The sequence below is a fragment of the Tetrao urogallus genome, assembly GCF_951394365.1.
Source record: "Tetrao urogallus genome assembly, chromosome: 2".
Classification (NCBI taxonomy): domain Eukaryota; kingdom Metazoa; phylum Chordata; class Aves; order Galliformes; family Phasianidae; genus Tetrao; species Tetrao urogallus.
In genome coordinates, this window is record NC_136814.1 from 30,294,878 (window position 1) to 30,305,487 (window position 10,610).

The following is a 10,610-nucleotide window of genomic DNA, read 5'->3' on the forward strand; positions in this document are numbered from 1 at the left end:
GCCGCGGACTCCGTTTCCCGTGGTGCCGCGCGGCGGCTTCGCTGACGGCGGGGGCCGGGGCGGCGGGGGGCCCGGGCTGGGAACGGGTGCCGCACCGGGGCGGCGGGGCCGCGCCGGCCGCTATGGATTCGCGGGTGTCGGAGCTCTTCGGGGGCTGCTGTAGGCCGACGGGCGCGGCGTTTCGCGGACGCGGAGGGGCCGCGCCCGGCGGCGGCGGCGGCGGCTCGAAGGCGAAAAAGAAGAACGGGCGGAGCCGGGGGGGCAAGGCCAACAACCCGCCGTACCTGCCGCCTGAGGTGAGCCGACTGTCGGCGGCTGCGGAGGGGACGCCCTGGGGCCTGTCGGGGCCGGCGAAGGGGCCCGGAGGGATTGGGGGGGGGGCGGCTTTGTGCGCGGCGGGGCCGGAGCGGGGATGCGGGTGAGGTCGGGGCAATGCCGGCGGGGGCTCCACCAGCTGCCGGGCTCCCGAGCGCCGCTCGGCACGTCCTGGTGACGGCCCGCCCGGCTCCGTGAGCCGATGTTTTCCGTCGTGGTGATGCGGCGGGTGCTGGCGGGCTCGGAGGGAGCGTTCTCGTTTTTGGTGTTTGTCTCCTGCAGCAGGAAAAACTGACGGTGTTACTTAAGGGTGTGTGGGTTAGTTCAGATGGTTGGCACGGCTCTGAGGAAACTGCTGCTGTGGATGGAGAGCATTATTACATTGAGAAGATTGCTCAGCCCTGCTGGGCGAGCTCTCAGTAAGTTATCCGAGACTGTGCTGGGAAGGGGCAGCCCCCACACCGGGCTGTGGTTCCCGTCGAGGAGAGAACGTAGAGCTCAGCTGTGTGAGACCCTGTCCGAGGGTAGGAGCGTCCCCTGCAGCTGCAGTTCAGTTTTGGTTCTCTTCAGCTGGAGGCTGTGCAGCCCCTGTGGTTTCAGCACGGCTTCCTGTCCGTGGCCGCCCAGTGCAGCATGTAGTCCGCACAGCCTTGTGTGTTGCTTTTCTCTAGGCTCAGCTGCTTCAGAAGAGACCTACCCCCTTGTTTAGAGGACAGCACAGAATGTGAACCCGATGTTTTTCTTAAATGGCAAAAGAATAAAGCCTCCTGCACGTATCCTTCCCTCACTGCATAGCTCTGCTGCCCGAGTGCCGAGCTGGCAGCTTGGAACTTCCCTCTGTTGGCCTTCTGCCACCATAAGCTCCTCTGTGGTTAGAAACTCAGCTAGAAGGCAGGGAGAGGGCTGTTGCCTCTCTTGACATGCAAATTGGTGTCCAGAGGAAAAGCAAGTGCTTAGAGTTGGCAGCTCAGCTTAGTCTGCCTGAGTACATGGCTTCTTGCAGGCTCCCGTCCTTTCTCAGTGGCCCTTCGACCAAATGGGTGCAGAAGTTACTTCAGTTTTGACTAGATGTTCTCTTTGGAAGTTAGAGCCTGTTGTGATCGATGACTTTATGGGCCTTTCTGGCTTAGGCTCTAATACAACTTGGTCTGTTTTCAGCCCTTCTTGGGGAAATTCTTCGAAGAACATTGTGCGCTTACAGTCTCGATCACATCTGGTTCTCCAGCCCAGTCACCAGTTTGCTGTATTGCAAAGGAGTCCATGATTTGCATCCTTATGTCTGTGGTCCTTCTGTCTTGAAGGGTAGATATATAAGGATATGGGAAGGAGTCAGTGGAAAAATAATTGGGTGAGAGAAAAGGGTATCAGTGCATGGGGAGAAGAAACAATGACTTTTGTTCCTATTCCCTTCTTTCTGTGCGCGCTGGGTGGGCAGAAACTGCTGGACATAGTAGGAATGGGGTGGTGTAGTTTGCATTGTGGGATGTGGCTTTTTTTGAAACTGGAACTCTGTGTGGCTGGCCCTCTTTTTTGCAAGCAATTAAAAAAGCAAAACAAAACAACAACAACAACAAACCCATAAACAACAAGGCAGCACTACTCCCCTGTGTCATATTCTAGTTTTATCCCTTGTTTTTCATGATATGTGATGCAAACAGCAAAAAGAAGCCTGAAGTAAGTTCTAGTTGAGTGTAGGAATGAGCAGCAGAATGGGCTGTAACCTAACACAATATATTTCTGCAGTTTTCCCTTTCTGAAATTGTCAATGCAAGCTGTGGAATATCTTTTCAGCTGATGCCTATAGAAGTCCCTTCTGGCACAGCATCTAACCCTTCTGTTTTGTTTTGTTTTGTTCTCTGACCAGGCAGAAGATGGTAACATCGAGTACAAGGTGAGCATTTTGTGGGTGTAGGTGGGTTTCTTCTCAGAGCTCTCTCACAGCAAATAACTTCAGGAAAGACAGTGTATGGGGAATGTGCCCGTGGGGACAGAAGAACAGACACTGTACTAAGGAAGGAACAATCAGTCATCTTCTGAGTACATAGAGATACCCAATGTTCTGAGCTGGAAGAGTTTGCGCTCGTCACTCATTTTAGGAATCTGTTTTAGGAGACAGGACCCCCTGGTTTTCCTGAAATCTTCACATTGACAGCTATAGGTGTCCCCAATAATCATTTATCACTCAGTTTGTAGCTGTTCTGCCAGTCATGCTTACTTGGCTCATTTATCACAAATAGGTCCCATGGTGCTGTCTTTTTACCCCCACAGCAGGCAGAGTGCAGATCCCTTTGAGAAAGTGAAGAAATGTTCTACTCCCATATGCAGGCATCCCTGTGAAACACTCTCTCACCTATCCCATGGTTTCTGTTTAGATACTAACATGGGGTGTGTTTTCCAGAGGTGGGTCAGAGCAGGGGGCATTGCTTCACCGCATTGATTTAGAGAGCTGCTGGTTTGGGCACTGGCATTACTTCCAGGCTGTGACTGTAACTCTTCCCTCTGTTAAACAGCTAAAGTTGGTGAATCCCTCTCAATACCGCTTTGAGCACCTGGTGACACAAATGAAGTGGCGACTACAGGAAGGCCGTGGTGAGGCTGTCTACCAGATTGGTGTGGAGGACAATGGGCTGCTGGTGGGCCTCTCGGAGGAGGAGATGCGTGCCTCACTCAAGACCCTGCGTCGTATGGCAGAGAAGTACGTGTTCACTTTTGTCTGAGGGACCTGTAGGCTTAAAAAGCCTCTGGTACAAGAGAGACTTCGCTCCAGGAGTTCCCAGAGTAGCTGGTGGCATCGCTCCATGGTGCTTGTGTATGACTAAACTTTTGTTATCATGAAGGTCTAGACATAAGAATGGAGCTAGAAAACTTCTGGCTTCAAGCCTGAGGCTGCTGTCCTGCTACACCTAGTTTTTGTCCCATTCACTTTGTCAGATCTGATTCTGTATGTGCAAGGGCTGCAGAGTGCGAGTATGTGTGTCTCACTCTTCCCTTCTGTGTCCATGGCAGAGTTGGAGCTGACATTACGGTGCTGCGAGAGAGGGAGGTGGATTATGACAGTGATGTTCCAAGGAAGATAACGGAGGTGCTCGTCCGAAAGGTGCCTGACAACCAGCAGGTAGGAACCTGTGACCTGGCTCTCCTCTCTTGCCAGAGATGTGCAGCCCTCGTACAAGAAACTTACTTTTAGGATGGGAGTCCAAGCCCTAAAGGCAGTCTGCTCCAGATTGGCCCATAGCAGATGCTTTAAAGAGCTGCTAGAGGGAAGCTTTGAGGACAATGCTTCTTATCTCTGAGATTGTGGTTATGGCACATACCCGTAGGAGAGATTTCCTTGATCAGAGATGAGAACCTATTTCAATTCTGCAGCAACAGTTGTGATGCAACCCAGTGTGCAAACAAGGAAGAATTTAGACTTCCTGCAGATGTGTCATATCACAACACAGTAAAGTATATCACAACACCCAGACTATGATTTGCCACAAGCAAGAGCAGAATCTGAACAAAAGTACGCTGTGGTGTCTGTCTGTTGTGGAAGGAAACCCTAGGGCACATTCCTGCAGGTGTGTGGTGTTCATACAGACCCAATGGAGCAGCATGTAGGTTTAATGATTTCTTTGCTCTTTTTCTCCTAGTTCTTAGACCTGCGAGTAGCTGTGCTGGGTAATGTGGACTCAGGGAAGTCAACTCTGTTGGGTGTCCTAACACAAGGAGAGCTGGACAATGGCCGGGGCCGAGCACGTCTCAACCTCTTCCGACATCTCCATGAAATCCAGTCAGGAAGAACATCAAGCATCAGTTTTGAGATTCTCGGTTTCAACAGCAAAGGAGAGGTGAGCAGGGGGCTGCTGAACACAGATGGAGATGATAGGGAGGGTGGAGAAGAACGGGATTACCCTCCTATTACAGTGCTGAAGGAAATATGATGGAAGAGTGGCAGTACAGCTATGTGTCCCCTTACCCGATCACTGCTTACATCCATTTGCAACAGACATGATTTCTTACATCTATGATTTCTTACATCTATGATCTCTGCTAATTTTGATGTCAAAAGGGACCAATTAGAGCTGGCTCTTCCTTCACTTGCTTGCTGGGGCTCCTTTTCTCACCAAGTCCTCATGTTCCTCAGGTGGTAAATTACAGTGACTCCAGAACAGCAGAAGAGATCTGTGAGAGTTCCTCCAAGATGATCACTTTCATCGACTTGGCTGGCCACCACAAGTATCTGAAAACAACCATCTTTGGCCTCACCAGCTACTGCCCAGATTTTGCTATGCTAGTAGTTAGTGCCAACACTGGCATTGGTGAGTGTTACACTGCCTGCACAGGCTGAGAGTAAAATATGAAGTGAAATGGGGAGCAAGATGTTGAAAGAAAATATTAGTCTAGAAGTCCCTTCTGATTTCTTGTAGGCCAGCACCTCTAAGTGCCTGGGAGGGAAGCAGGGCTGAGTTACTAGCTGTAAACCATGCTAAACAGTGCTCTGGACAGAGGCTTTGTTTGGAATTTAAGACTGTGTTTGTCAGAGGGAAAAAAAAAAAAAATGTATTCTTAGAGGTGCTGAATCCAAAACTTTATGAAAAGGCATCTGGAGTTCTTCCATATTTTTCTGTGACACTTTTGTGGTTGTTAAGAAGGAAAACTACTGCATCCTTCTGAAGCAAGGAGATCAGTTACAATAATTCTGGGTTCTATTTTTCTGGAATGCTCTTGTTTTTTTGTTTAAAAGAACAGTTTTGCTTTCTTATTGCTTGATGAACTACCAGTTGGGATGAAATTTCCAGGGTGGGCCCATGGGAAGGTCAGGAGATGTTGCTGCTTATTTTTGTAAAGCTACTACACTCTAACTTATCTCCTGCAGCGGGCACAACACGAGAGCACTTGGGCTTGGCCATGGCCCTCAAGGTCCCCTTCTTCATTGTCATCAGCAAAGTTGACTTGTGTTCAAAAGCCACTGTGGAACGGACAGTGAAGCAGCTGGAACGAATTCTGAAGCAGCCAGGCTGCAACAAGCTTCCGTTGCTTGTCACCTCAGATGATGATGCTGTTACAGCAGCACAGCAGTTTGCACAGTCTCCCAAGTAAGGAAGCATTCTTTTCTGCTGGGAGCAGGCAGTTCAGACTGAGCTGCTGTGTGGTGCTGGGAAAGGGTGATGACAAGGGAGGCAGCCACTCAGCTGGTTTCCTAATCTCTGCATTTTCACCTCCCAGGCTTTTTTGGGGGGCTGTGGGAGTGGAAGATGCCAAAGGCTGTGTGCTTCTCCAAGAGGGGGGATCAGTACCTCAACCAGCCATGAGGCAGAGTTGTGCCAGCCCCTTGTGCCCTCCTACTCTGACCTTTTATCATTGTAGTCTCTGGACTCGGTAGATTCAGAGTCTCAGCCACCTTTTGTAGTTGTGGTCTGGCGTTCTGCTTATTCTTGTTTGTGTCTGACAGCATCACCCCAATCTTCACACTGTCCAATGTTTCTGGGGAGAACCTGGATCTCGTGAAAGTCTTTCTCAACATCCTTCCTCCGCTGACCAACAGTAAAGAGCAGGAGGAGCTAATGCAACAACTCACAGAGTTTCAGGTATGGAAGGGTAGCTTGGCTCCAGTTCTCTTAGTGCACGTGTTGCTGTGATGTGTGACAAACATCTGTGGATTCTAGATAGAACAGGCAGAGACAAGGTGAACCACTGGATTACTGGGAGATGTTTGAGTAAAGAAAAAACTCGTTTCTTGAACAAGGCTTGTTAGGCTGGGCTGCGTCCTAACCAAGGGATGCCCATTTCAGTGAGGAGGTTGTTTCTCTAGTTGCCACTTAAAAGGCAAAGGTTCCTCTAAAAGGAATGTTGTGGGAGCTATCGAAAGCTCACAGATGGTGTCTGATTCTGTATGGGGTGGGCAGCTTGTTCTCACTCTGGAGTGCTTTCTCACAGCTGTCTGAGCAGCTTGTTCTTGTTGCCTTCTTGCAGGTTGATGAAATTTATACTGTGCCAGAAGTGGGAACTGTTGTGGGAGGAACTCTGTCAAGGTAAGGGAACAGGCAGACAGGTGTGATTGTGAATGGTTGCTGGAGTTCCCGCAAGGTTAGAGTTTGATCCCTACTCATACCAGATAACCGAGCCAAGGGAGGATGGAGGACCACAGAATGCTAGGAGATGTCATGAGCAGATCATTGCTTGTGCAGTGGCAGGCAAGGAATCTGCTCTAAAATTGCTAGATAGGAATGTGACCTGTAGTGTGCTGGTGGATGAAAGCGTGCTGGGAACAGTCAACAGAAGTAAGCCAGGATGCTAAGGTGTCGTATTCCTTCTTCCTCAAGCAGGATGAGGTAGATGCTAAGTCCTCTGCTCCCAGCAGAAGTTAGCCGCATGCCATCCTGTGAAGAAAGAAGCTGTCATTCAGCTTCCAGGAACAGTGAGCACAGCTTGGCTACATTCACACAAGTGGCAACTGCAGTCTCACCAGCAGAAATGATGCAGTGTGGGAGAGCAGTAGGAGGGAGTGGCCCCTGTCCAAAGGACTCTGGGTGTTTGAGGAGTGACAGTGTGGCTTTTGCTCCTACTGTATAGAATCCCTATTCCCAGCAGTGTTGCATTCCCGTTAGTTGGTCATGTGCCTGGGTAAGAATCCAAAGACACTCACGTTGGCCCTAGAGAATCTGTGTAGGTTGATCTTGGAGAGTACAAATTCCTCCTTGTCTCCTGATGAGCTCTGTCCTGCTGTTGTGCCTTGGGCAGTGGGATCTGCCGAGAAGGGGAGAACCTGGTGGTTGGTCCCACTGATGATGGGAAGTTCCTCCGGCTGAAGGTGTGCAGCATCCAGCGCAACCGCTCAGCCTGCCGCGTGCTGCGGGCTGGCCAGGCAGCCACGCTGGCCCTCGGACCTTTCGACCGCTCCCTGCTGCGGAAGGTGAGTCCTGCTGTTGCCAGCTTCTTTGCTGGTCCAGTGAGTGGGGCTGGAAGCTTCCCTGTGGATCCCCCATTGGTAGAGCGGGAATGAAGTAGAAGTGTTTACAGAAAGCTTGTTGAAAGAGAAGGAGGTTGCCAGGCTGTGAAGTATGATGAGTACAGGACTGAGAATGGGGTGCGAGTCCAAGTTCCAGAGTGGAAATATGTTTGTGGTTGTGGGTGCTGTTCAGAAACAGGAGGATTGGCCTTAACTAGTCTGAGCTCTTGGTTATTGTGCAGGGCATGGTCATGGTGAGCCCAGAAATGAACCCCACCATCTGCTCAGTGTTCGAAGCCGAGATTGTGCTGTTGTTCCATGCAACAACTTTCCGGAAGGGATTTCAGGTGACGGTACATGTGGGGAACGTGCGGCAGACAGCTGTTGTAGAGAAGATCCATGGAAAGGTAAGTCGTGGAAGGAAAAGGGAGGAAGATAGAACTCAGTGTTGGGACCTGCTGGTATTCCACCATGCCCTCTTCTAAGGCTGTGGGCTACTGGTATCTTGAATACCTGTCTTTCTTCCTAAGAGCACACTCCACTCCTTTATCCTTCCCATTTGGTTGATATTTCCTCCTCGCAAAACAAGCAGTATCACAGACTACAGCAAGACTCTGAAGGGGGATGAGTTTTCCATTCCCCAGAGCTTGTGTTCTCCTGTCTCCCCCTGCACAAATAGTAATGGGAAGGACTTGAGCCACGTGGTCTGAAGGAGTCAACCTGTTCACTTGCTTCATTATCTTAGCATCCACGTGCACTTCTCTTGTGTGCATCAGAAGGACAGATAGGTCTAAGCTGTCCCTTTTTTTCTTCAGGATAAGCTGCGGACAGGAGAGAAGGCCGTTGTCTGTTTCAGATTCATCAAGCATCCTGAATACTTGAAGATTGGAGCCAAGCTGCTTTTCCGTGAAGGAGTCACCAAAGGCATTGGGCATGTCACTGACCTCCAAGCCATCACCACCAAAGAAAATGGCCTGGAGGAGTCTCTAGGGCCTGGACAGCTGAGCTTCTGACTACCACTAGGTCAGAGAGATGTCTGCTCACCAGCAACCAGGGAGAAGGATGAAAGCTCCCATGGGTCTCTGAGTGACGCCTGGAGCTGCTGCTGTCCCATTCTAGCAACGGTGTCTCTCCTCCGTACTGTGAGATGGAGTCTCTGAGGGTTTCTCGCATTCAGTGCAGCACCAGAGGCAAGATAAGCACATTCTCCACATTGCCCACTGCTTTTGTTATCCTGCCTTCCTTCAGAATAGATTGGAGGCAACCGCTGGTCTGGGCAGGGAAGTTCTGGCTTTGTTCACTGAACAAAGGATATTCACTGAAGGGATGTTTTTCCACCTGTGACACAAGATTTGGTCCCATTCCAGCTGTTAGAGCACTGGGTTGATGCAGTCCTGCAGCACATCCCTCCAGGCAGGGGATGGGAGATGCCCTGCTGCCTGCAGCAAGATCTTGGTTGAACCTGTCAAAATGCGTTCAAGACACTTTTTAACTATTTTAATCTTGGTTGGCTTTAATCTGCTGTGTGTCCATTTGTATGTTGGTTTTGCATTACTCCAGTCTAAGTGTCTTACTGTTGGACGAGCATCCTGTCCTGTTCCCCGTGTGCATGTACGCACTCCTTCATGTGACTTAGGAAGCTGTGGCTGCTCAGTGTGGCACAGCCTCCTGGCATTACAGCGCAAAGGCAGATTTAGTCAGCACTTGCAAACAGCTCCTTGAAGCAGCAGAGCAGGAGCTGTTTTGTGGAGCAGAGTGAGACCTGGGCCTGTGCTGGCATGGGCAGATTGTTTAATGGCTGTTCAGCTACAGGTGAAGTCTACATGTGGCAGCAGTGGCTTGCAGTGAGCTCCCTGGTTTGGCAGCTCCAGGGCCCAGCCCATGCTTGCCTTAATGTGAGGACAGGCCACATTACGAACACAAAACAAGGTGACTTCTGTTGTTTAGTTGTGATTTGGAAGTGGCGTGACTTTATTTTTCTTCTCAAGGAAGACTTTTTTTCTTTCCCCTGCCACTGGGGTGTGTTGTGAGTGGAAGGCTATTGTTGCCAGCAAGGACTCTGCACAGGGAAGCACTCTTATTTCCATCATGCAGTTGTGTGGCTGCTGTGTGACAGCTCCTCCAGGCCCCTCAGCCCAAAGGCAGGATCTGTTGAGCTGTACATGGGCTTTTGGTTTTCTCACTGACTGTCAGACCAGAAGAGTCAGTGGTGAGCAATAGTCCTTCAGCCAACCTTGTCACATGGCACATAGCTTGCCAGCTCTGACTGAGGAGAGGGGAGAGGGCCTGCAATACCACACAAATACCCAAAGAGCCTTTTTGCCCTCTTGAAAACAAGTTGTGGTGCTGACCTGCTGGCACAGGCAATGCCTGCACCCAATGTGCTGGGTGGCCCATGCTGCTGATCTGTGGACAGCATAATACCTGGGGAGACAAAAGATGCCAGCACTGCAGAGTGCATGTTGGGACTGGGGGAGGCTGGTGAAATGGTGAGGTACCTGAAGGGACTCAAGAAGCAGCTCGATGACAGAAGCAGGCACTGCCTGCCCATTGGGAGGAGCACTGACCCAGCTGTAAGTCAGCTCAGCAGGGAGAACGCAGCTGCTGGGTCAGGGTCGCTGGCTGTGGTCGTAGGTCTTTCAGCCATGCCTGAGAGGACTGGTGCCAGCTGCCAGCAGGCTCTACCCTTTGGTGCTCATGGCTCACTAAGAAAGGGGTGGGGAACATGATGCCAGCTGTTTGCAGCAGCCCTAGTGTCTTCCACACCAAAGCAGGCATGGGCTTCTCTAACCCTCTCGGAGATAGATAGCTGATGGCTGGTCCCATCTTGTCCCTCCCAGCTGTGGCATGACTGTTCTAGGTGCCATGCTCTTCATGATTGCTGTTTTGTTGTCTTGACATTTTCTAATGCTGGGGCTTGTCCCTGTTCCCTGATTGTCTATAAATAAATGTACAGAATAAAGATGTTTTATGGAGGTTGCTGGCCAAGTTGCATAGTGAGTGAGGGTGGAGCCAGGCTTTTACCCTGCTGCCCTTGAGCTGGGTCATGGCTGCCCTTCACCCCGCATCCTGCACTCAGTTCTATAAATACCATCCCAGGGTGTGGAAGGAATGCGTGCATGCTGCTGTTTACAACCTCGCTCTCCCAACTTATCTGAGCAAGCCTGAGGTGACAGGCTGCTACGTCACTCTGAGCACAGCTCTTCTGGCTGTTAGGGGCGGGACTGCCTGTGGCTGGGGCTTTCTTGCTGTCATAACTTGCCCTGGAGCCTAATTAAAGGGATGCATTCTAGGGCACAGACCTAACTGGTGACTTGCTTTTAAAATAGCTCCAACCTTATCAAGGGGTTTGCAGCTGCTGTGG

The 10,610-nt window shown here is 50.7% G+C and overlaps 1 protein-coding gene across 1 annotated transcript; it reads left to right on the plus strand.

Moving 5' to 3' along the window:
* Positions 1-122: 122 nt before the first annotated feature.
* GTPBP2 (GTP binding protein 2) lies at positions 123-8,259 on the plus strand (the record flags this gene model as incomplete). Its single annotated transcript, XM_079532959.1, has 12 exons — positions 123-296; positions 2,180-2,206; positions 2,826-3,010; positions 3,322-3,430; positions 3,948-4,145; positions 4,442-4,616; positions 5,174-5,393; positions 5,750-5,885; positions 6,271-6,329; positions 7,039-7,210; positions 7,489-7,653; positions 8,062-8,259. The coding sequence occupies 12 exons, from the start codon at positions 123-125 to the stop codon at positions 8,257-8,259; spliced, it is 1,818 nt and encodes a 605-aa protein (XP_079389085.1).
* Positions 8,260-10,610: the final 2,351 nt, after the last annotated feature.